This window comes from Leuresthes tenuis, unplaced genomic scaffold (genome assembly GCF_036924035.1).
Source record: "Leuresthes tenuis unplaced genomic scaffold, fLeuTen1.0.hap1 SCAF_1, whole genome shotgun sequence".
In the NCBI taxonomy this organism is placed as follows: domain Eukaryota; kingdom Metazoa; phylum Chordata; class Actinopteri; order Atheriniformes; family Atherinopsidae; genus Leuresthes; species Leuresthes tenuis.
In genome coordinates, this window is record NW_027325355.1 from 20,189,367 (window position 1) to 20,209,908 (window position 20,542).

Consider the following 20,542-nt stretch of genomic DNA (forward strand, 5'->3'; position numbering starts at 1 on the left):
GTAAAGGCCCATTGGAGGCGAGAAACCACGTGGTTGAAATCACGCATCCGCATCAAAATAAACAAGTGATTCTGTGAGAAATAATTCCACGTTTTTTTTTAGTTTTTTTTTTTTTTTTAATTAGAAATGTGACTGATAATAAATACAATTGTTTAAATTCCCCACAATAAAGGCAAAATCCTGTAGAAGAAACCATCTCAGACTTTATTAAAGCTGCTTTTCATTTTACATACAAGTCAGAATTACATATTTACAAATATACAGACATGTCTCATTATAATATTTAATTTCACCACCATACTCAGTAGATATACAGTAAGAAAATAAAGACAGTGGTTGCTGCAATGTGCTGCATAAACAGAAACAAAAAAATATAACCCTTTCTCATTTCTCCTGCCTTAGTCGAAAAAGTACAAATAACTCAGTAAGCTTTATTGTGTGACCACGATCAAACACTGACAAGTTTAGTGCCCATGTCAGCTTTCTTAAGAGGGCAGAAAATAAACTCTCACAATATTACAACAGGTAGAAAATACTTGCCTTGTTTAGAAGGTTTCAAATTTAAACTGCGAATAACATGCCACAAAGAGTGATGATGAGACAAGGAGACTCACAAAAACCATGATCCTCTAAACAGTTTACATGCTCTTGAGGAAAACAGTGTGAGGTATAGAGAAGACATTTATACAAGTGTAACATTTATGAACACATAAGACCAGAAACGCACAGTTTTGACACTGAAAGGCCTGCAAACTATCTTTTTCCTTTTTTCTTCATCTTTACAGGGAGGACAGTGAATAGAGCCAAGCTCCAATTCAACAAACTAAAGTGGCATTGTGGGGCTTGCTGATGGGTCGTAAGTCATAAACAGGTGGGGTTGGTTTTAGTTCAAAGTGTCCTGCACTTTCCTGGCTGATAAAAAAAGGAAGAGTGTTTTACAGCGCCCTGTGGATAAAGTAGAAACCTTGGTATATAAAAAGCATGTTTACTCTTAGAAAACACGGAAGAGAAAATGTGTCATTCAGTGTTCATAACAGCAGTGGGTTCTTCAGAGGTGTGTATACTCACCAACCCCTGTTGTGTAAATCCCACAAAAAGTCAGACTTCTATCACTATTTATTTCAATTCTTTTTTCTTTTACTCGATTGCGATCAGCTACATTTTGTTGTTAGGTTAACAAATGATACTTTCAGGCTGGAGGTGCAAACATGTTGAGCAGGTCTGGGCCCTGGCTGGGCCTGCATGTAGAAAAGTGGCCACTGTCACATGCCTGAATGGGGCTGAGAGCAGAGGGAGAGGACAAAGCTCGCTTTTGTGCAGACCAAATATAGGTGAGCACAGTGACACAAAAACAAACACATATGCAGAAAATTTAGATTTGAAGACTGTTTTTATGATCCCACAAAGCTGGAAAGCAGCTTTATAAGGTAACTAAAAGGTCTTGTGTCTGTGTGTCGATGCATTTTCTGGTGTGGTGGATTTGTTCTGAAACGCACACACACACACTCAAGAATACGCCCACACAAAGACATTTAGCCAACACGTGGAGGTATGCAGTCACACCTGCCTGCTCTCGCAACTTCTTGGGTTTCCTGAGAAGTAAATGAAGAGCTGTTCAGAGGTGAGTCATTGAATCCCTCTTTAGAAAACAAAGAGGTTCAAAAGATGTCCAAGCTGCCAGTCAGAAGGCAGAGAAGTGCAAGGCGTGTGTGTCCACCAGGTAGCGCTGTTGGTGATACATCTGAGTGTGTTTCCTGTATTAGGATATCTAGGAGGATTATACCTTTATTGTGTCACTACTGTCACACCCTCATTTGTGTGTCACTTACAAAAAGGTGGCAACACTCAACCTGCTCAGCTTTGCTCCAAGACACACAGAGCATTTCTCTTGTTGCAGCCACCTGCTACTTTTCACAGTGTACAATCAATGTCTGACACTAAAGCTGATGTGTCGTGTGAAATACCTGTCTGATAGTATCTGTGCGTGCCCCAAACAAGAATCATGTTGCTATGCTGCAATGTCCTCAGCTTGAAGGGGTTTCAAATGGGTCGACACCAGCGGTGTTGAATTTGGTGCAGATGTTCTTCAACACTGTCCACTTTGCTACATAATCACATTATGGCACTGAACACCTATTCAGTAAATAAAGGCTGATGACATTTAGCCTCCTGGCATCTTTAAAGCTGGATTAGCAGGAGGTGGTACATCACATGCATTTAATGTGTATGATTAGGAATGATTGATCCCTAATAGAATGAAGTTTGAAATTTTAGAATGAGTCGAAGAGGTTTCTCGCCTTGGTGGTAAGGTCCAACAAACAAAGTGGTGTTAAAGAAACAAAATAAAAAAAAAAACACTGATTGTGTCCTCCTGTCAGTCCTGTCTTAACTTTTTTTTCCACCTGGAAATAGTTTTAGATAAAGCAATGGAGATTGGACGGTGATCTCAGGTCAGGGTTTGATGTCGGAGAAGCTGGTGTATGTCTCGCTGCAGCTGGAAGAAGTGCTGAGATTTCCAGAGACGCTGCCATCTGAAGGGCAAACACACACAAATAACAACAGTGGCCTAATTATCCCACTGTTCACTCATTCTCTTTAATCACAATAAAGAATGGATGAGGAATGTAGCAACATCCCGTGACACACAGTAGGGTGCTGAAGGGTAGATTTAAATAGATTCAAAACGTGTATACGTCCAATTGATGTAACCTACCCGAGCTGCTGAGAGATTGGGATGACTTGGACTCTGAGATGAGGCTGAGGAGGTTTGCTGCTGCCACCCAGCCCTCTTTACTGCTGCGAAGGTTCTTCACAAACCTGTAAGGATTAAACTTTACTCAACAATGTGGCATGGCACATAATCGTTTTTAAAAAGGACTTTGAGGTGGCATTAATGCTAAGATTGACCTATAAAAAGCAGGACTTTTACTGTGCGTATAGTCTGAAATATTAGACTTACAAGTTACCTTCCAGATTTACTCTGATTCATCACAACATTGAAAATGTCTGCCTAATGTTGTGCATGTACCCTTCATGCTATATGAAGTAAGGTGTCAGAAACATTTGGATGTACTCCCCGTCATAAAGTGTCTGCATTTATTTTCACAAACATGATTTCCAGAAAAGTTTTCTGAATTACAACAGAATAAACTAAAAAAAGAACTAATCTAGAAATTAATGTCAGCACCACATTCAAAGCAAGTTAGGAAAGAGGAATGTTTACCATTGTGTTAAATCCCCCTTCCTTTTAGACATTTTCATTCATTGAGGTGCTCCCAGGTAATGGCGCCTTGAAGGTAGCATATGTCTTTGTTATAAAGCAAAAGGTGCCTTTGCAGTTTTTGCTTTAAAACAAAGAGGCATCAGTTTATCCCGAAAGCAGCTAAAATGTGGTCTCATCTGACCACAACACAGGTGTCCAATGTCTTTCTGTCCATCTGAGATGAGCTCATGTCAAAAAGATTCAGCGGTGTTTCTGCACAGAGTTGATGCATGGCTTCCAACTCGTGTAACGCAATTACAGGTTACATTTCTGGATGCAACAGTGGACTTTGTTGAGTGAAAATTGTTTTTCAAGGTACTTCTGAGTCCATGTGGCTATATTAATGGTGGTTGCATGAAGGCTTCTCGTGAGGTGCCCTATGAGCACTCGAAGGTCATCCAACAGTGTCTTCTGTCCTTGGCCTCCACGCTATGGAGACTTCCCCAGAGTCCCTTAATATTTTCATAATATCATGAATTTTTTACTGTTTTTTATATGGAAAAAAGATTTTTACATTGATCTTTGATTCTTTGACAGAAACTGTCAAAAAACATGGTAAGCCATGACTCATCCTTGCTTGGAAAGACTAGGCCTGTTTCTATGCCCAATCCTGACACCTTCACCATTCTTAACTATAGAAAATTCCTGAGCAAGGTTACTTGTAAATTCTATAAACCTCTGTTTGCCTTTGCCGCTCTCTCAACATTTTTTTAATCTGTATTGCTGCATTAAATTCTAGATCTGTTTATATTTTCCTCAAAAACCTTGATTATCATTTTCTTTGTTCTAGTATAACAAATAAAGATTCAAATTAATTAACAAATTATGGATCAAAGCTTTTGCTCCATTTTGGAGAACTTCCCAGCTTTTAAGGAAAAAGGATTTTTACAGCCAATAAGAATTATGTCAAATCTGTTGGATACAACTATCATAATAATGTTAAAACATTGCTTTTGGCAAAATAAAAAAAGAAGATTTTTACCATTGCCCCTCCTCTCCTTCCCTGATTAGCTGGACCATGTCTCCACTCTTGACAGACAGCTCCTGAGATCCTGCCTTCTCGCAGTCTGCTACCACAGTGTACTTTCCTGGAGCCTACAGGGTCAAATTTTTCAACCACACTGTGAGTTGTTAACCAAGTGCAGCAAAATTAATAAAAGCACTGATAGGAAATCTTATATTGTGAGTAAAAATCCTCATGCTTAGGCTCACCAGCTTCTTTACCACTTCTTCCTCGGTATCAGAGTTCATGGGGTCCTCGCCGCTGGAGTAGCCATCATTCTCCTCTAAGGCATCCACTGAGAGAGATGCTTTGTTCCAGCCTGTAGGTGGGTGGAGGAGGTGGTCAATTATGGATAGCAAAAAGAGAATCAAAGAAAAGAAGGAGGGAAAGTGAAGCAAATCTTTACCACACGCCCACAGACTGTGACATCAGAATGCTTTCTGAGGTATTCAAAAGCAGCTCTATAGAGAGATCTTTGATATAATCATCAAAGAAAAGATGTGTTTATGGTTGTGAGGAACAAACTGAATGTCACGGAACAAACTGAATGTCACAGACACACATAAATCTCCCAATAGGAGCACAAAACAACTTCCGTCAAAACATGACTAATTGATCCACACTGAAAAACACGAAGATCAGCCCAAACTCCCAGAGAAAATGAGTAGTAGTAAACAGATGCAAAAAGAGCACAGCAAGGAAATACCTGATAATAAAATAAAAGTAGATTTTGATCAAAGATTGGAATCACTTGGATTAATTTTACGGCTTATATAGATTACATTGCTGGAAATTAGTTGCTGAAGGCGTGTACTGCGACAGTTTTCTGCGACAGGCCACACAACAACCCAAAAACACCCAGTGAAGAAAAGAGAATAACTGATTTATGGTGAAACGGCTATCGTGACGCTGTCATTTGCCAAGAATTGAGACTTAAAACTTCATAAAAGAGTAGGATTCCCTTTTTGGATAATTGCGAGTCTCACTAAATATCTTTCTATAATGTTTCTCAAGACTCAACACAAGGCAGAATGACTTGGAAAGGTTGATATTTTTTGCTACACTCCACCTATGGCAAAATCAATAATTTCCACCACAAAAAACAGCAAAAACCCACTGTGGCTGATCCTCAGAGCAGGTCTGTACCTTGCCGTTTGCTCTGCAACAGACTAGAGGTACTCATCCATTTTACTCTGCTCAGAGTGATGTGTGGAGCTGGTTCTAAATGGGAAAAAACAGTTGGCAAATCAGTGACAGCCGGCCAGAAGTGTAGACAAATGGTGAGCTGGTCAATCAGTAAAGGGAAGCTTTCGAGTGGATTTCTTTGCATTTTATGCTTCTAAGAATACTGACAAGGCTGCAATTTTTACACAATCTATATCGTTTCCTCGTGCTGATCAGGAGAAAGTGTTAGTAAAGCACTCATAGAGTTTCTTTGTTACTTTATGGGTCATTTTTACCCAGATGCTTTAACTAAATAGTCCCCTATGAAAAGGAGAGAGAGATATCGAACATACCAAACATGAAATTCACAAATGAGGATGATAACAATGACCTGTGGATGAAGGTTAACATGTTGCAGTGGACATAGGAGTTGCAGTGTTCAGATGAAAAAAACATGTCACAAAGCACCTGAATGCACCAGAAAGACATTTCATTCCTAATCATGCATGTTGAGCTGAGAATGACCAGGGAATACATGAAGAAAATACTCTGATACTGATTATTTGTACATATTAGGACAAATCTCTCTCCAAATGTGTAAAACAAGGCTTCTATTGGTGGGTTAAAGTGTTCACATATTCAGTTTCATCCTTCTACATGAGATACAGGTGAAACCTACTTAATGATGGCACGAGACTGGCGCACACTCTAATGGTGAGTGATGGGAAGGTGAACAATGGCCTTTAAAATCAAATTGACCCTAATGGGACAGGAATATACCTTTGAACCCAAACGGTGTGGGGTCACTCTTGGCCGTGTGGCGTTTGGAGCTGTGCTCAGGGCTCAGAGCTGAGCCTGGGCAATGCAGGCAGGAGGGGGGGGAGAAGAAGAGAGCGGTGAGGGTGGGGAGCAGGAGCAGAGACGCAAGAATTCAACACATTATAGAAAATTTAACTCAGAGGTTTACAGGCACAAGAGTTAACTTTGACTTTCTGTCTTTGAAAAGGTAGAAAACAGGTTTAGAATACATTCTGATCAGCTGATTGATTATGCTCAGGCAAGGAGCATCAATGATGGCCTGACAAAGTTTTACACTTCATGGAAGCGATATTGTGTCCAGTACAAAAGCCCTTACAACAGTGGCATTGGTGCACTTTACCACCAGGAGGCAGACTATCTCCAACATACAAGCTGGAAACGCACCATCAGCCCCTCAATCAGGTATCAGTTACTCTAGTTAACAGGCACTCAATAATAGCTAATGAATGCAACTTTTTGAAACTATAAAAAAAAATGTTTTAACTATGTTTTACTAAGCTCGTTCAAGTTTGCTAATGTTACCTTTCGGACTCTTGAGATTGCTGAAGCCCTGCAAAGTAAAACGCTTTTTAGCCACTGAGGACCTGTCAGTGGTTGGGCTGGTCACAGCTTCATCTAGGGGTCAATGGTTTGATAATGAGGGGCAGGGGAGGGAGAAGACAGGAAACCATGGGAACCATGGCAATGAAGGTAATGGAGAAAAGAGGAGTCCATGTTAGGGAGAGTGGACAGAGCAGCTTTTCAGGTGGGACAGAGATAAATCTCTTGAAAGTCTACAGCAGCTGGAAGATGCAGCATTGATTCAAACATTCACCTTTGTGTTTTGGTGAGGAACACAAGTTGGTGTCATAGGTAGGGCTTGGCTCTGCCTTCTTCTCCTCCTGCTTCTTCTGGTTCTTCTGACCGCTGCTTCGGAAGGGACTGGAAGAGACCAAAATCAGAAACATCAGTATAAATGCAGCAGAGATATAAGTGGGTGAACAAGCCTTACATAAAGTCCATGATACCAACCTGAGGGAGATGGAGGTGTTGCTGGTGGGACTTGGAGAAACTGTGTCTGAGCTCTTCTGCTGGATTGCATCTGAAACATACAGCAGTTTACCACAGTGTCAAGCGTTTGTGCTGTTCAAAAGATGGAAAAATTCAATCAAACAAGCCTACCTCTGCAGGCTTTGAGCTGCCGAGTCAGAACTTTACGGATCTCATTCACCCACGCTGTTTTAATCTCTGGTGTTGGAGCCTTAATATAAAAAGTAACAATTTATTTCTTTGTTTATTCCTCTGTTACATTGAGTGCTGCATCAAAGAAATAAAGCTGTGTGATGTTACCTGGACTATAAAAACTTCTTCTCTGGAATTGCACCAAATCTCAAACTTCTTGTTGTCTCCTTTAGCATTCTCTGTGATGCCCACCGCACTCATCTGAACAAAGAGAGACATTTAACTTAATAAAACTTTGCACTCGCGTGAGCCATTTTCAAATGTTACACCATGGGCTTACACTCAGGGAGTGTTTGAAGCTGTAAGAAGGAGCTTTCTCATAGCCCTCGCCATTCTCCTCCCTCCTCTTGCAGAACAGCAGAGCCTTCTCATGCAGGAACAAGTGCCTCTGCATCGGCTTGAACCTGGCCAGATCTTTCACCTTGGCATGGCCTTTTTTGTGCTCTGTCCACACACTGAAGGAGCCTTGCATCAGCAGACGACCCAGTTCTGACAGGTTACCCTAAAAAGAACAATTCATTAAATATGGTCTGCAAATGTAGCCACAACCATCACGTTCAGCAATCTTAAAGATGTATTCTTGCATATGTGACCTTTTATTTTTTCCTGAAATAGAGGGGGGATGAGTTGTGCATTCAAGCACCAACAAAACCATCAAAATAGGAGAAGATAAAACTTGATACATTCAAGAAATTAGCATTCATGTTTCTACTGAGCCAATTTATCCTTCGTCAAGCCACCAAGATGCACAACTACCCCTGTCTCTGAATCAGTTGCACTGGGAAATTTCACTGACCTCGTATCCTGTGATGGCAATGAGGTGCATGGAGTCATTAACAGCTTTCAGGATCCCCAGGATGGAGGAGAGAGCTTCCTGTAGGTCATCACAGCCATCACAGCCTTTACTGTACTTCAACAACTCCTGAAAATATCATAGTGGATAATAAAGTCAGTCTTACACGTCCACTTCCTCCACATTACCCATCATTCTCTGCAACGGTAAAGCAAAGGCAAGTTGCTTAGTTAAAATATTCCATTACCATATTTATTCAGACCCTTTGGTACAACATTCAGAAATGAAACTTTTGTGCATCTTCCCTCTGTTACTAGTTCTTGAGATACATATCTTGAAATATTTCACCATACTTAGATCATTTCTTTATTTAGGATAGGGATATGCATGCCTATAGCAGGCTTTTAGGATCATTCCTATGAGCTCTTTTATTTTAGAGGATTGTGTGCAGGATGAATGTGAACTAAATCAAGATGAGTTTAAAGCAGGCTTGGAAATTTCTGCATGCATTAAGTACACGTGCAGCGCTCACTTTAAGCAGTAGCTGGTACTTGGTGATTCTCTGGACAGGTTTAAGGAGGTAGGAGTCCAACCCAAGTTTGTGTTCCAGCTTCTTCTGGCACTCCTGGTTTGTAAAACAAATATACATCACTAGAATGCAATGCTCTTGTAAACCATGTGAAGAGGAGGGTGTTGTTAGAGACACGAGGCCAACCTGAAAGAAGGCACAGTCGGAGCACTGTCTCCACAAGCTCTCAGAGCGAGGTTTATTCTGACAGTAAGCCTCGTAGATCTGCAGGTCCTTCATCTGCAGAGAAAGCAGCAAGTGTAATCAGCTAGCTGGTTCTCTGCTTGCTGATGGAAACAGTTTATTGAGGCAAATCCTTTTTGGTAATAAGTCCAGACCATAATGTACAAAGTAATGCAAGAGATACTCACCCGTTCTAAAAAGCAGCGGCCCACAAGTTCTGGGCAGTCAGTGTATGCTTCTAATTCCTTTAGAAATGTCCTACAGACAAACAACAAGTGTTCACATTAAATATATTTGACAAAACTGACCACAAGTCTGGAAACATAAAATTGTCCAAAATAACACCTAGGTATACCTCTTATGAAACTGGTAGATTTCAGACATGTTGCCAAATAGGATGTCCTTCTTGCTGAGCAGACTGCTGGGCATGAGGGGAGCCATGGCAGGATTGTCCATCTCTGCTGCATAGCCCTGCAGACAACACATCAACCAATGAGCTGTAACTTAAATACTGGAATAGGTCATGCACTCAGCTGATGATCAGCCTCTCTTAACTGGACTGTAAGTGAATAACAGCACTCACTTCCAGCACACACAGGAGCTCCTCCACATATGCTCTCTCCGTCTCCAGCAGCTCGTTCATCACATGCCTGGAAACCACGACAACAAAACAAACTAAGCTTTCATCAGAAATGATTGAATGCTGTCATGCTGCTTTTTAAAGTCATTACTTTAGAACTGAAGTATCTGGGTGCCAGGGTTTATTAAGAGATGATTAGCTTTCTGATCCTTGACTTTTGAGCACTTACCGCCGAAGTACTGCCAGGTTTTCCTCTTCTTCTGAAAGAGAAGCATGCCTTGTGCCACCATTATGTATGGGAGACTCCACCTGGAAACCAGACATCTTTACTCACAGCAGCCACATCACTGAGCTTTGATCAAAGATTTGTCTTTAAGATATAACCAAACTTTGAGCACCAAAAATACAGAAACATAATCTAATCTATCTTTTTTTTTTTAAATGATGTCATTCTGCAAAACCTTTCACCAAACAATAACCATGCTTTTACCTTTTTGCAGAGGGCACTATCTGCTGAGTATCTCCTCTCTTTTCTCTCCTGACCTGGAAAAGAAAATATCACTCTTAATCTACTTTTGTCTCTTGTCTTTAATCTACTTGCCCTCTTTTTGTGATACACTCTGCTCTCCATCTTTCTATCAAATACAAATTTATTGATACTTACTGGGAGAGGAAAGAGGAGACTTGACCTCCGGTCTTGGAGCTACTGGTTGGACTGGCCTCGTCTGCTTGGCGGCGAGTTTCTTCAGACTGATGCGTCTCTTCTCAAACATCTCCTGGACAGAGCTCTGCTTCTGGAAAACCCGCTCTATCTGGTCCTGGTGGAGGATGGAGAACAAACCTTTATTACATGTAGGTAAATAAAGATAATTTCCATCAACACATTTTCAGTCAAATCATTAAATTCATGAGATTCACTTTTTGCTGACCCTGAGCTGAGCGTTGAGCACTGCCTCGTACTGACAGTAGATGGCGCTGCGGTCTGTGAGGGTGTGAAGCGATGCCGTATCAAGGTAGCGCTCCAGTTCTTGCAGAGCTGCTTCAGCTCCATCCTGAGACTGACAGCGGTCCACAGGCTGGCTAGCCAATAAGAAGATGCCATCCTCACACCACCGAGAGGCCTGTGGGGGAAAACACTTATTAGTACTTGTAGGGGATTGTGAGGGTGCTATGCACCATCCCTCTCACTAAGGTGAAAATGCACATACATTGTGGAACTTAATTTTTTTGTTTTCAAGGAGTGCACACATGAGCCCAAAGTCTCAAGCTGAAGGGAATTGCCTGATCATCACCTGGTTTGGGCAAACCATTAAGCCACAGTAGAGAGGGGTGGGAGTGTGCAGGTATTTTGTTTAGTTTGACCTTTTTGTTTCGATTTTCTTTTGATTATTCATCTAATTAATTTAGTCGAATCTATATTGTACATGTACAGGCTGTACTGTTTTAGAACTCACTTGAAAATGTAGTTTCACTTGTACCTAAGACCCGGGTCAGAGCCCTTCACTGATTAAGGTAGTCTAACCCATATATATATATATATATAAAAATGGTGTAAAGAAAGGGGGCAGGTTGTTATGCGAGGCTGATTTCTGGCCATCCTGTTGGTATCAACATCAGTTACTCGTAGCATGTGTAAACATGCTGTAAGTAACTGATGGTACATGACATAAGCTCTTCTCTTCAACATCCTGATGCTGTGACCTTAAATATTGCTGGGTTTGAGGGTGTTTTCAACAAGAAGCCCCAACAGGGACATACCACTTATTTTCATTTGGAGAAACTTTTCCGGGACCTGAGTCACACTCTTACCTTCTCCAAAGCACGGTGGAGCTCCAAAGCCCTCAGCAGGAGGCTCTTCTTGCTCCTCAGAGTAAAGTTTATCTCCTCACAAGCTCCTCTCAGCTCGCTGCACTTTGGCCTGATGGAATCCTCTGCGTAGTGAGCATTTTCTATCAGCCTGTCGCCTTCACTAGCAAGGGACAGGGCAAGGTCCACCAAGTCCTATTGGAGCACAATGGAGAGGTATGAGCTTAATAATACACTCTATTGTTAATTTACGCCCCCAGATGGAACACCATTAATCAGTGGCTGACGATATTAATCAGTTTCCTTTTCATACTTCATTTCTATGCAACTTTTTCAGTAACCATAATACATAATCTGTATGTAAGGAAATGTATGTATTTATGAAAGAATGGAAACTTGCCTAAAACCAATTATGTCTTCAGGCTTTGTTTAAAAATTGCTATAAAACAGGAGAGATATATTTAAAACATTTTATTTCTTGGCCTCTGAGGATACTGGAAATATTAAAAGAAAACATTTGAGAGGGTTAAACTTCTGCTTTTATCGTAAATTACTGGTATTTTGCAATAAGTGCGGTACTCCAGGCCTGACAGGTAAAAGCATACATATATCGTACACGCACAACTATTAAAACCTCATATGTGGAGTATATGTGTAAATCAGCTAGCAGTGCACTCATTCTTATGGTAATCTCTGTGATCTCTGATAAATGTTAAGTGTCTGTCCGTCCATTGGAAAGATGCATTTCCTGACATTGAACACTAAAAGGCATATTCTGAAAATTAGGGACACCAGCCATATGATAATTAGGTGCATGTATACCTACACAGCGACCCATCAATTCAGTACCAATGTTGGGTAAACCTGTCTTTTTAATTTTCTACTTGAAAATATATTAAAAGGGTGTTAATCTATGTCATTGTCAAGCTAGTGGTAAACTAGTTTTTCTAACCCTTCATAAAAGTTACAAACATGTAAAGAAGGCAAATTATTAACAGCAAAAAGTGAGGGAAAAGATTGAGTTTTGCAGATTTAATGGAAGTCATGGCCTGATAGTTGATTCCCATACGTAGGCAGAGTTGGAACAAAGCATCATCAGGCCTCCAACTTCGACTAGATGTAGAATACAGTGATCATTATTTGATGCTGGACAGAGTAAGACTCCTACATTACACAAGGCAGTTGACTTATTTGTTTTTTTTTTAAGACCTGTATAGATCTACAGACTTATCCTGCATCAGTAATTAATAAAAATATGGATATGATGTTCTGCGCAAACAAAAACTCATCTTTACATTTTCCAATTTTCACAAGAAAAAAATTCTGATATATCAGCGTCTGAATTTCTTACATCCTCTTTGATTTATATCACTGTGAGTGGAGGGTGGATCAGTGCATTGATTGTATCATTAGCTGCATGTGGATGCATCAAAAGGTCAGAGTGTGTGTGTTTTCTGAGCCACGTGACCAGGACTATTGTTTGTTAGTGCTTACACAAGCCTTGTCCTCATGGCTGCTGAGCTCTCGCAGGACATGCTCAGCATGGGCGGGGCTTACGCTGACTTCAGAGAAACTTGACAACCGCTCGGACATCACATCAAGCTGGGCTCGCACCTAAAGAGCACAGGGATGGGTAACACCTTGATGTTCACATTTTGGAATGAAGATTAATGAAAAATATTGCTTGTGATCAAACTCAACACACTTCACGGAAGTGATGTTCAAAATGGCGGAGCTGCAAACACTGCTCCAGCTTGGTGCTGTGGCGCTCCCAGAAATCATCAAATGCTGTCTCTGTTTCATCAAGCTGACCCAGGAGTCTGAAGGGGACGAGGGGAGGAGAGACATATGAAAAGAGAAGAGAGTCTCATTCATGTGTTCACGGACAGCTTAACTAACATCTATGTGAATGTATCAATCCTTTCCTCTACCTCTGTACAGTAGCTAAGTTCTCCATTTCATCATGTGTCATGGTGTACTCAGGATCTGTCTGTAGAGGCTCATTAATACAGTCTAACAGGCGTCTTCCTTGAGATAGCGCCACCTGCAGGTCCTCCTTGAAATTAAATGAATAATTTTAATAAATACTCAGCATCTCCTAACATTCAGCTGTTTTTGTCATTAAACACATGTTTAGCGTATTTTACCTTCATCTTATCTTTCTTCAAATTGTGCACGTGCAGCAGGTTGGTGGTGGCCTCGGCATCGTTGGGCAACTCTGTCTCTGCGAGCTCAGTTCCAAATGCCTGCAGAGTCTGAGCCGTGGTCTTCACCATGAGAGCGAAAGCCTCAATGGCCTGTGGGGAATATCAAGGAATTTATACATTTGAAAAGGGTGCATTGTGCGATTAAAGAAAAAGAAAAAAATTGTGGGTGTACGTACAGTACGGTGTGAGATCCAGCTGTCATGGCAGTATTCCTGTGTGCCTCCGAGTTCTGTGGTGAGTTGCCCTGGGTCGATATACGCATGGAGCTCAGTCACTGAGCTCAGCATCACCACCTGACAAACACACCAACACAGTGAGTTGATTATATGATTCATTTTCTTCTTATTATTAAGGTAATCCCAAACACGTGCAAACACATGCAGAGTAGAAGCCATACCGGCACCTTCATTTTGAACTCATCCTTGTTGAACTTGAACAGTAAGTCCGAGAGAGTCCGCTGGAACAAAGTAGTGGGACGTAACACCAAAACCAAGTGCAAGTTCGCTGGAAATGAACCCTGAAAGACGAAAAGAGAGGGACAGAAATGTGTTTGTCCATCTGCTACTATTGTATGTCAGCTGTGGAAAGAATTAGCGATCTGCCCCAATGTTGATAATTGGAAATACCAATTTTTTCTGAGCATAAAGAGCCAAGAAACTATCAAATAATAAATCCAAATGTCTAGTGCCCCCAAAAAATTCATAAAAGCAAAAAAAGAAAGAAATCTTGTCATTACCGCAACGTTTCTTGGATACTGAGCCATGTTTTACTCTACAGTGCACAATTCAATCTGCTTAGTCAGCATATTCCTATGAAACATGACTTGTGGATGGATATGAAACTGGCCCCTAAACTCAGAAGGGCAGTTATCCTATCAACAAAACCCGGACAGTCAAGAAATAAAGCTATTCTAGCTATTCTGTATCTGATTTCAGTCATTTTAGTTAACTTGTGTCACACAGCATTATGTGTCTCACATGACTCATTTTTCATCTCTTTGTATCCTTTCCATGTCTTATTGTAATCATTTAATTTGGCAGTTGTCTACGTTTAGGTAACGTCTGTTTGTTTGTTTGTTGTTTGGTGTGTCCTTCTAGGATAGAAGATACTGTTTAATAAGTCATTTACATTAAGTCACTGCAACAGACATCAAAAATAAAAGTGTCTACCAAAGAAGTTACAGTTTGTACACTCTAAAGTAAAGTGGGCTTTTAATGTACTGTAAATGTATGAGACATAAGGTTTACAATAAATAAAAATCTTAGTTTATAATGTCTAAAATCTTTGTATTTCATTGTAGTAATGTTACGTTGGGAGTTACCGCAGTTTTAATCTCTTTACATCCACGATAACCAGCAGAGCCTTTTACAAAGACAAACAACGGCCCAAGAGGCCACTCAGCTGAAAGACTTTATCGGATATGGCTTCCTCTGAAACCCTGAGTGAATTGCTTCACCCTGTTAGACGTGATAAATCATTGTAGGCTGACATGTACACACACACGCACACAAACGTGCACACACTCTCCAGACCAGAGGCAGCCTCAGACATGTGAGACAAGCGCAGGACATTTTAATTGCTGCAATACACTTCTCAAAACTCAGACATGGCAGGTTTTTCTGTTAATGAGCTCCTGTCACTTTGAAATAGTTATTTTCAATAACATATCTTTTTTCCATTAATGTTTAATTAGGTTTGAACACTGGTTCTAGCAGGTGTCAGGAAATAACATCCAGTCTCTATGAAATCAGGTAACTGGTGCTACATTCATCAGAATTACATACGCTACAAGCGTTTTAATGAATCAGTTCTCTATGAAAATACATTACATGGTTGTAATATGGTCTAGAAGGAGGACGGGGTGCATACATCATGGTCACAAAATGCCCTGTACTGCATTGCCATGGAAACCATTTTCCTTGGAAAACACAGAGGAAGATGTGCAGAAAGAGTGGATGACAGGATGCAACAGAGAGCGATGATACAGAGAAATCTGCAAGCATGAAAAAAGAAAAAAAACTCTGCTATTCTCTTCTAGTCTTTAATTCTGTCTCACTCTCACACAAATACAAACTATGCTTGCTGTGATGTTGATGAAGAACAGCCAGGTCGGAAAGTTCTTCAATATAAACCCAAAGTTGAAATATTCTACTTTTAAAATAACATCACAAGCCTCCTAATTGAAGTTAGTTGGTGCTTTCAAATTTCATTTGCAGATCAAGATAAAAGCTGACAAGTCAGAGTGCATGTCTAACATGAAAATGCAGTGTCTTCGTTTTTAAATGCAGTGTTTTTATTGACGTTGTTCCTCCGCCAGCAAAGCTCAGTGAGCATTACATCTCATATTTTCATGCTGGAAGTCATTAAATTCAATAAACCCTGAGGTCTTGGTTTCCTTTGTAACCCCGCATTAACATGACAATGTGCATGCTGCTCGGTGCGTCCCACCGACACACCAACACAGATATATGCAAATATGCACACGCTTCCCTGGACACCTGCTTGCATACAACTCTCACAGATAAAAAGAATGCATTAATAAATGATAAGGATTAGAATGTTGACCGGGCTGATTCATATTCTGTCGGTGAGGAAGCAGGGAGGAAGGATGGGTGGACAGGGAAAACCTCTGCTGGCATGTCCTCTAATGACATCCACATTGTTCTCCTGGGAGCTGGACAGGCACCATATTAAAACCACCTCCATTCATGTGCTTAAACCTCCCCCTCCTATCTTTCAGCTTTTGAACATGAAGAACATCCCACTGCAGTTTAAATCCTGAATTCAGCATCACTCAAGCTATTTCAGCTGATACTATTTGTTGCAATGAATTCAGGCCTCTTGTTTGCGGCAGATGACAGAGCCATCTGCCTCTTCGCCCTGCAGCAATTATTCAATATAGTTGAGTGACGGTTTATTTATTAGGCTAAGATGGACTGCAACAGAGATAAAAGTGTTCCCCTTTTTAAACTTTCTACTAGACGGCATGTTGACATACATTCTAGTATTTGAATGTTGTATCTAAAGTCAGCAAATCTGGAGCCTTTTGTTGAAGCAGAAAGACAAGGAGCAGATGACAAGCAACCAAAAGATGAGATAGAGAACAAGACACCATGAACATGAGTGATAACCCAGAGGGATTTATGCTCTCTAGGTCAGGGAAGCGATGCTTTTCTTTGGTCACTGACTGAACCTGATAAGTGATACATACAGGGGAAATATAACCAAATTATCTAAAGAGGTTCATTTAATTTTAGGAAGGAAAGCCTAATACTTAACTTAATTTAAACTGTATTAGAAATACAAAAAGTACTAGACTTGTGAGCAGCACAGTGCGCATGTTTTACTCTAATCTCTGGCTTTACATGACAATGCTGCCCACGCCAATTTTTTCCATTCTTTCTGCCAGAGAAGCAAATGGCAGCAAGTGCCCTTGAATGGCCTTGATGAAGAGTGCTTCTCATGGGAGGATGAACAACCTTCACCCTCCAGTAAGACTGAGTGTCATTGGCTGGTGGACAAAGCAGACATGCCCAACAGGGACATCCCCAACAGTGAGGGGGCCTGAGAAGGACAGGATATGAGGCACCTCCTCCCCCCACCTGCTCTTTATGCCTTCAGGTTAAGTTATAATACGATTGTGAACTTAATGTTCTGCTCTCTCTACGTAAAACATGAAAGAGAATAAAAGCTGTAGCATTGTGTCTATGTCGAGCTACTGAATCTGCTGGTTTGCATAAGTTTTACTCTAAATAACAATTTGTTTTGGATTTATTAGCCAATCATATTATCTTCTTTATTTATGTTTGTCACATCATTATACCAGTTTTTAAGGGTAGACTGCAAGGAGAAACATTTAAACAAAAATGGCTGAAAGAAGGAATACACACTCCCTTTTAAAAGTGAAGAGGATTACCCCAGAGGGCACGGATAGAGAGAGTGGAAACACAAAAGCAGAACAGAAGAGTGAAGTGATGGATGGAAGGAAGGAAGGAAGGAAAAAAGAGGGAAGAAAGGTAATGAGAGTAGGAGATAAAGGCAGGAGGAGAGATCCTGCAGAGAGGCTTCTGCTACCCTGCTGATAAACTCAACTACCACTCTGAATTATGTTGTTTCAGGTTGAGACATAAATCATCATGGTTTCATCAATATTATCTTTTGCTGGTTGAATTCAGAGAGAATAAAGGCTGAGCAATGAACAGAAAGGTAAAACGTGTAAGAAAAGCAATGGTTTCCATACATTGTTGGAACTTGCAGACACAAGATTTATGTTTTAACGTGGATTTATAATTTTATGAAGATAAAAAATAATGTATAATCTGTCACAGGCGGTGGTTGGTGGATTTAGCTGCTTTTGGAGTAAAACAAACAGGAAGAACAATACTTCTCCTTGGTTGTACAAAAATAAGCTCACTAGCTGCTCGCCCTGACAGCTTTGAGAGTGTAGTATTGATCTCCTCATCTATCTAATTTAATGATTTATATTTACATCAAATGAATGGTGATAACTTGTCAATCAGACACTGATCTAAACGTATTCTTCATCAATAGTAATGCTGACTCCAATTACATCATTAATAATTTTCTAGGGGGTAAAAAACTCATCTCTTCCTTCGTATCTTTATTAGCTTTTGCTCACAGTGTCACATGATTTTACAGTAACAGCCAGTAGCAAGAAGACAAGTACTAATCCGTCCTGTCCAATCAAGTAAACCCATGCTTTCCACCAGGGTCCCTTTCAATGCTGTTATAATATTCCAATGTCTCAAGTGTGCAGATGTTTTCTTTGAGTACATTACTTCAGCTACTAAAGTAAAGAGTCCCATAATGGCTTACTGCCACTGAGGGCATAGTTTCTTTGAAATACTGTAGAAAAACTATTAGGCCTAATGATAATCAGTGTCCAATTAGCATACATTTGCATAAATTAGCACAAATTGGACATGCTAAACGGTGTTATACAAGATGAGCATCCAGACAACAGATGTGAAGGGTGTGGTGAAGCCCCATCCTCCTGCTGGCAGGGCTGGTTAATATGATTCAAAATCGTATTCAAAAGCATTGAAGACAATGAAAAAAAAAATCAATTAAGGAATTTGTAGAAGAAGCAGTGAAACATCTAATGGATAGCATCATTGAAAATCAAAGTAAAACAGTTCAGTGTCCCCCAGAGAGATCATTTTGTGAAAATGTTTTTCACTAAATTAGACAATTAGACTGTAAATTTTCTGTTAAAAACCAAAAACACCAAAAAATGAAGAAGCTTCTTATTTGGTTGCAACTATCAGTGATTCACTGTTAATGTGTTGACTATATTGATTATATAAATATGTGCCTTAGCTACTGATTAACAATGCAAAGATAATATACAGCCTTGTTTGAAAAAAATAGAGATGTTGTCTAAAATGTACAAATCCTTTTATTTCAGCCTTTTCTTGCTCAAAATGTCACAATTCTAATATATATATGAGAAAAAGCTCAAAAAAGCTAGCACAGGGAGAACATCATTGGGTATAAAACACATTCCAAAGAAGGTTTTTGGGCAAATAGATTTTAAGAGTAACTCAAAAATGTAAGAGAAAACCTGAATTTAGAATGTCATAATTAGTACAAATACTGATATCAGTAAAAGAGAGGAACTGGAAAACTGGCCTTCAGACGATCAGACATCAGACATAATTCTGTGGTGGAAGTCACAGCATGAGCTCAGGAACATTTCTAAACACTATTGTCTGAACACAGTTAAACGCTGGATCTACAAATACAAGTTAAGACTCAACCACACAAAGAGAAAAAACATAACCAGAATGCAGAAATGCTGCTGCCTGCTCTGGACTCTGATATGATGGAATAATGCAGAGTGAAAAAGTGTTGATCAAAATTTAGATGTACTTTTTAGAAATCCTGACTTAAGTAACTTCCATATCTGTGAGGGCACCATTGAAACTAAAAATATGCATACAAACATTTTGGAGCAACAGTTGCTGCTATCCAGACAAACTACCAAACAACATCCATCACATATTACAACATCATCGCCATCGCCTCAGTTTTCAAAGACTTACAGAGTGATGTTGAAATAAGAGGTGCCGCAGCACAGAGGAATAAATAGACATTTTTGGAACTGGTGTCAAATTCCAGTTATTCGTTTGATAAGTTGATATGTTTTCTACTATTTCCTAATTTAAGTCCTCAGCTTATCATTGCAGTCTACTTTTATTTATCCCTTGTTAGTAAAAGGGTTGAACATCGAGCATGGAATAAGTTTGCTTCTTGTCTCTCTAGTCTATTAAAAAGTTGTTGTTTTTTTGTTTTTAATGTTTATTCATATTTGATAACCAAAGTTTACACAGAGGAATCTGCCAAGACACCATAATTTCTTCCACCTTTAAGCCATCCATTGATCCCCTCTCTTTCCAGCCCTCTCCCTCACTGTATCAAAGACACCAGTGAAAGTTTGAAACTGTCCACAAAGTAGGCTAATGGAACACAGATCCAAGGCTCGTGGTTAAAAAAATTTACAGAATTAGACTACTGGTTAAAAATGTGAGGATTCAATATAGTTTTTTTGTCCCAACAGGAGTGTATCTCATTACGAACACCCACATATATAGTACATTCACAACATGTGAATGTACTATGTATGTGGGTATTAGACTCCACCATCCACTACAGCGTAATATACTATTTTTAACTCCCCTCTTCATTTCAACATCAACTAAGATACACAGATATTGCTGAACTCCCAGTACATATCCCTTCAATATGCACCTCATGAATAATACACAGCCCTTACTGCAATTACCAACTCACAGAAAAAATGCCAAAACAGTCATTATTCTTAGTGGTGACACACCAAATTATACCCACGGACAGCTGACACCAGCAACAGCAACCACAGACCTGTGTTAAAACAAGCATTAACACACGCAGACT

The 20,542-nt window shown here is 40.0% G+C and overlaps 1 protein-coding gene across 4 annotated transcripts in view; it reads right to left on the reverse strand.

The window, feature by feature from the left end:
• Positions 1–549: 549 nt before the first annotated feature.
• mcf2la (mcf.2 cell line derived transforming sequence-like a) overlaps positions 550–20,542 on the reverse strand; it is a 47,359-nt gene continuing 27,366 nt past the window's right edge. The window contains exons 5-33 of one of the 4 annotated variants that reach the window (XM_072397943.1): positions 14,010–14,123; positions 13,783–13,899; positions 13,547–13,696; positions 13,331–13,455; positions 13,105–13,219; positions 12,894–13,013; positions 11,403–11,594; positions 10,523–10,714; positions 10,258–10,411; positions 10,084–10,136; positions 9,823–9,902; positions 9,597–9,663; positions 9,369–9,484; positions 9,202–9,271; positions 8,978–9,070; positions 8,795–8,887; positions 8,266–8,391; positions 7,750–7,971; positions 7,578–7,670; positions 7,410–7,488; positions 7,260–7,329; positions 7,063–7,169; positions 6,771–6,863; positions 6,210–6,284; positions 5,412–5,486; positions 4,475–4,584; positions 4,245–4,357; positions 2,714–2,817; positions 550–2,531 (exon numbers count right to left, since the gene is read on the reverse strand). In XM_072397943.1, the coding sequence (XP_072254044.1) occupies positions 2,452–2,531; positions 2,714–2,817; positions 4,245–4,357; positions 4,475–4,584; positions 5,412–5,486; positions 6,210–6,284; positions 6,771–6,863; positions 7,063–7,169; positions 7,260–7,329; positions 7,410–7,488; positions 7,578–7,670; positions 7,750–7,971; positions 8,266–8,391; positions 8,795–8,887; positions 8,978–9,070; positions 9,202–9,271; positions 9,369–9,484; positions 9,597–9,663; positions 9,823–9,902; positions 10,084–10,136; positions 10,258–10,411; positions 10,523–10,714; positions 11,403–11,594; positions 12,894–13,013; positions 13,105–13,219; positions 13,331–13,455; positions 13,547–13,696; positions 13,783–13,899; positions 14,010–14,123 (3,198 nt within the window). In that variant the 3' untranslated portion in view covers positions 550–2,451. The remainder of the gene's footprint in view (positions 2,532–2,713; positions 2,818–4,244; positions 4,358–4,474; positions 4,585–5,411; positions 5,487–6,209; positions 6,285–6,770; positions 6,864–7,062; positions 7,170–7,259; positions 7,330–7,409; positions 7,489–7,577; positions 7,671–7,749; positions 7,972–8,265; positions 8,392–8,794; positions 8,888–8,977; positions 9,071–9,201; positions 9,272–9,368; positions 9,485–9,596; positions 9,664–9,822; positions 9,903–10,083; positions 10,137–10,257; positions 10,412–10,522; positions 10,715–11,402; positions 11,595–12,893; positions 13,014–13,104; positions 13,220–13,330; positions 13,456–13,546; positions 13,697–13,782; positions 13,900–14,009; positions 14,124–20,542) is intronic. The other 3 variants (XM_072397940.1, XM_072397941.1, XM_072397942.1) reach the window with 3 other exon arrangements.